General features: G+C 36.5%; 1 protein-coding gene across 1 annotated transcript in view; it reads left to right on the top strand.

The window, feature by feature from the left end:
* The window catches only part of LOC137657933 (uncharacterized), an 8,208-nt gene that overhangs the window by 2,032 nt on the left and 1,176 nt on the right, over window positions 1-5,000 (top strand). The window contains exon 2 of the mRNA XM_068392630.1: window positions 4,003-5,000. This exon is cut by the window's right edge and continues 1,176 nt beyond it. Within this exon, the coding sequence (XP_068248731.1) occupies window positions 4,003-5,000 (998 nt within the window). The remainder of the gene's footprint in view (window positions 1-4,002) is intronic.

The following is a 5,000-nucleotide window of genomic DNA, read 5'->3' as shown; positions in this document are numbered from 1 at the left end:
AATAAACCCTCCGAAAATACTCCTCAGGTACAGGCAAGGGATAACTCAAACCCTACTAATTACTCCGAAGAAAAACAAGGTAATAGAAAGTGACTAGAAGAGCAGGATAGGAGTCCAGGAAATAGGGAAACCAAAGAATGGAAGGATGTTGCAGGTAGCGGAGGTACATCCACGTTGCCAGCAACATATTTATCCTTCCGACAGCAATCATTACCCAAGACAAATTTCAAGATAGAAGGTAAAGAATGTCTTAGTTTGTTAGATTCAGGAAGTACTGTAAATCTCATAGGGCTCCATACCTTAACTGATTATTTGAATATACCTATTTCTGCAATTAGGAGTGAGGATACATTAATTCAGGGGATAACTGGCAATCAGCTTAACAATGTAGGAGCCATAGATTTAAACATTGAATTGCTAGAGAAGAAGTGTCAAGTGCCATTTTTGGTTTTGCAAGAAGTAGCATTTCCCGCTCGAGCTTTGATTTCTTTTGCAACAATGCAAGATTTTGGCATAGTTTTTGATTGTCAAGACAGAAGATTAGTTCTAAAGGGAAATAATCAGGAAGTCTGTTTCCAACTTGTTGATGACAAGTCCACTACAAATTTGGCCAATTTGCAGGGGACCGCTTCGATAGTTGAAACACACTCCGGTTCAGAAAGAGAAAGGGAAATCAAAGTAAAATCAGAAGAAAGGGAGAAAGAAGAGAATTTAGCAATTGCACCCAGAAAGGGGGAAATTACTTCTTGTAAAGGCAGCACACATACTAAGGATGAAAATGTCGACAGAGAATCTGAGAGAATAGATAAAAGGGAATTCCAAGAAGTTTTGCTGCTAGGCACATTGAATTCACAAGAATTAAGACACTTAAGAGAAACAGAATCTCAAAAAGGAGGAGATGAAGATTCATGTTTTTGTACTCAAGTACAAACTGGGGAAATAAGTCTGATCAGCACAGCAGATGCAAACAAAATAAGATTTAGGCTAGCTAGAGATGTAGTACTACTGCCCAATACTCTTACTAGAGTATATTTGATAACCCGCCTACACACTAATAATGATGTAATCTTGACCCCAGAAGGATTACCAGAATATGTCAGAATGGATAACTCATTAGTTCAGATGGAGGGATTAGCCTGTACTACTTATGTCATGAATTATTCTGATAAAAGACTCCATTTGTTAGCGGGTACAGAATTTTGTACAGGAATAGAAGTTACACACAAAATGATTCCGTTAGAGGAGGAAGCATTCTTTACCATAGGAAACATTGATGCAGGAATAGATAGGGAGATAGATAACACCGATTTTCCTGAGTACCGTAAAAGGTTAATAGAAACCTTAAATAAATATAGGCCGGGCATAGCAATTACAGGTGATAGGTTAGGTAGGACTGAGGTGTTAAGACATAAGATAATCCTAGATGATGGAGCTAAACCCTTTTTCATACCTAATTATAAATTACCTATCAGCCAACGTCCAATAGTAGATAAAATGATAGAAGAAATGAAAGAAGAAGGAGTGGTCATACCCTCTAAATCACCTTATAATTCTCCCATGTTGTTGATTCCAAAGAAAGATGGAAGTTACAGATTAGTGATTGATTATCGCAAGTTGAATGCGAACACAGTTCCTGATAGGATGCCCATGCCTGTAATAAACGATGTTTTGGCTCAGTTAGGAGGAGCAAAGATCTTCTCATCCTTAGATCTACTAAGTGGATATTGGCAAGTACCTTTAGACGAAGAATCAAAGCCATTAACTGCCTTCAGCACACATAAAGAACACTTAGAATTTCAGGTAATGCCATTTGGGTTAACATCAGCTCCATTGACTTTTGTAAGGTTAATGTTACAGATCTTAGGAGACATAGAGAATGTGTCAGTCTATTTAGATGATGTCATTATATTTAGCAAAGATATAGAGAGCCATTTCGGAACCATAGAAATCGTTTTAGAACGACTAAGACTGGCAGGATTAAAGATAAAGGTTAAGAAATGTCAATTCTTGAGGAAATCATTAGAATATTTAGGACATGTGATCAGTGCTGATGGATTACGCATGCAAGAAGGAAAAATAAAGGCGATTGTGGAATATCCTGCTCCACAAAATTTGAAAGGTGTAAGAAGATTTTTAGGGATGATAGGATACTATAGACCATTTGTCAAAAATTTTGCTACTATAGCTAAACCATTGACAGAATTAACTAAGAAGGATGTAGAGTTTGAATGGAAAGCAGAGCAAGAGGAGGCTTTTCAAAAGTTGAAGGAGAAATTAATCCAAGATCCTATCTTAGTGTATCCAGACTTTAGCAAGCAATTTTACTTAGCATGTGATGCTTCGAATACAGGAATAGGAGCGGTTTTGTTACAGAAGGCAAAAACCCGAATGAGGGTAGTATATTATGCAAGTAGAGTCCTGAATGCGGCCGAACGAAATTACAATACCACCGAAAAGGAATGTTTAGCCATTTATTGGGCACTGAGAAAGTTTCGGCACATTTTGTTAGGACACAAAGTAAATGTACTTACTGACCATAAACCCATCTGTGACCTATTTAAGAAAAGAGCTTTCACTAATAACTTAAAGTTTAATCGATGGTTTATTAGTGTGCTAGAGTTTGCTCCAGAATTTAGATACATTCCAGGTAAGTTTAATACTTTAGCAGATGGATTATCTAGAGCACAAGAGGATACTGAAAGAATTATCACAACTAACACTTTTTGTTTCAGCTGTCAGGTCGTAGACTTAGATTTGGAGAGAGTTAAAATAGAACAAGAGAAACAAGAAGGTATCAGGAAAATAATAGGAGATTTGCTACAAGATGAAACCTCTAGGTCAGATTTTGAATTAATAAATGGGATATTATATAAGAAGGCTAAGGATAGGAGTGCTTGCTCTAGACTATATGTGCCTGACACCCTGACTAAAGAAGTATTAACTCTAACACATACCCACAAGTTGGCAGGACATCCAGGAATCAAAAAGACTCTGAGAACAATAAATAGAAATTATTTTTGGCCTAAGTGCAGCGAAGAAGCAAAGCAATTTGTAAATGAATGTCAAACTTGTAATAGGCATAAAGGTCATGTAAATGTCAGAGCTCCTTTAGAAAAATATCCTAGTAATTTAAACCCTTTTGAGGTAGTTCAGATGGATCATATAGGACCCTTTCCAAAAACTTTGAGAGGAAATAAATATATACTGGTATTCATTGATTATTTGACTCGGTATTTAGAAATTGTCCCAGTCAGAGATAGAACTGCAGTTTCTGTTGCAGAAGCTTTAAAGACCAGAATACTCACAAGACATTCGTGTCCGGAGGTACTTTTGTCGGACAATGCACCCGAATTCACCAGTGAGGTAATGAAAAAGCTTTGTGAATTTTTTGAGATAAAGAAATGCGAGATAACCCCTTATAAGCCGAGTTCAAATGGGACAGTGGAAAGGGCCAATAAGAAGATACTGGATGTACTGCGAACTATCATTAGTCCAACTACAGAAGATTGGGACCTAGCGTTAGAGGACGTTCAGTTTACTTTGAATAACACAGTAAATGAGACAGTAGGAGAAACCCCACACTTTTTGCTTTATGGTTATCAGAAAAGACTGCCAAACTCATTGTTAGATGACGCAAAACCTCCTAGGCACACATATGATTACCAGGACTATATAGCTTGGAAACTGCAAAGAACCTTTCAAATAATAAGACAAACCAGACAATCTTTAGAAAAGGGCCAACAGGTAAATAAGAAATACTATGACACAACTAGTTCCATGACTGACCTGAAGATAGGCTCACAAGTATATATAAAGGTACATGTAAAGGAAGGACCAAATGAAAAGGTATCTCCCAAATTTGAAGGTCCTTATAGAGTGTTAGAAAGGGAAAGGAATAATAAATTTAAGCTGATACATGAACAGAATTTAGATGTAAGGTATGCCCATTGGAATCATATGAAGGTTGTAAAAACTAATCCATGGTCCTCTCAACTTCTACAGGAAGTGGTGGAAAAACTTCCTTCTGATCCTACCCCTGGTGGTCGGTATCACTTGCGAAATAGACATTAAAAGTGGGGCCTTGATACAAAATCATGGAAAAGGTGAACTGTTAACAGATTTTGCTGTAGTAAAAATTAATGTCAATTCAATATTAGAAAGGGAAGAACATTTGAACCAGTTAGATAAAGAACTACGGAAGTGCATACTAACCCATAGTGATTCTGCCTTTGTAGAAGTATTAAGAAATTTACAGGGTAAAATTGAAGACATTGTCAGGCCTCAAAGAAACAAGAGATCTTTGTTACCTTTTGTAGGAAGTGCCTTTAGTGCTTTGTTTGGAGTGGCTACAGAAAACGATGTAAGAGGTTTGACTGATCGTGTAGAACTAATCGAGAAATGGGCTAATCAGAAGGGTAATCTTATAAGTACTCTGATAGAAAATAATAATAAGAATGTAGAGAACATAAAAAAGATGGTGGAATTTATTAATCAAGTTAACGTGAATGTTTCTAATAAAATAGATGACGTAGAACAAGTGTTTAAGTTGATTCATGAAGTAGAAATCGAGATTGGTGATCACAAGGAATCTGTGAACGGACTAATAAATGCACAAAAGGGAATACTCAGCCCTGCTATCATTTCTCCAAAAACTTTGAAAGAAATTATCGATTGGTGTATAGTAAATAGCCATTCCAAGCCTTTGCTAGAAGATATATTTTGGTATTACACAATGTCAACTGTGAAAGTAACAAAAGGGTATTTGTTGGTATTGATCCCCTTCAAGGGTATGAATTTGTTTGACCTGTATACAATACATCCTTTCCCAGTTAAGATAGGAAATGCAACAATAATTTGGAACCATCCGAAGGTTCGTCTAGCATTGGATAAGAACAAGTTGTTGATGATTATTTTAGAAGAAGGTGATTTAGAACAGTGTGTGTTGATAAGTGAAAGTCAATCCATGTGCAATTTTGTGCAAATTAAACAACCTATGAGCA

This window comes from Palaemon carinicauda, chromosome 18 (assembly GCF_036898095.1).
Source record: "Palaemon carinicauda isolate YSFRI2023 chromosome 18, ASM3689809v2, whole genome shotgun sequence".
Classification (NCBI taxonomy): Eukaryota; Metazoa; Arthropoda; class Malacostraca; order Decapoda; family Palaemonidae; genus Palaemon; species Palaemon carinicauda.
Note: the sequence above shows the minus strand (reverse complement) of the source record. Positions and strands in the feature narration are given on the sequence as shown.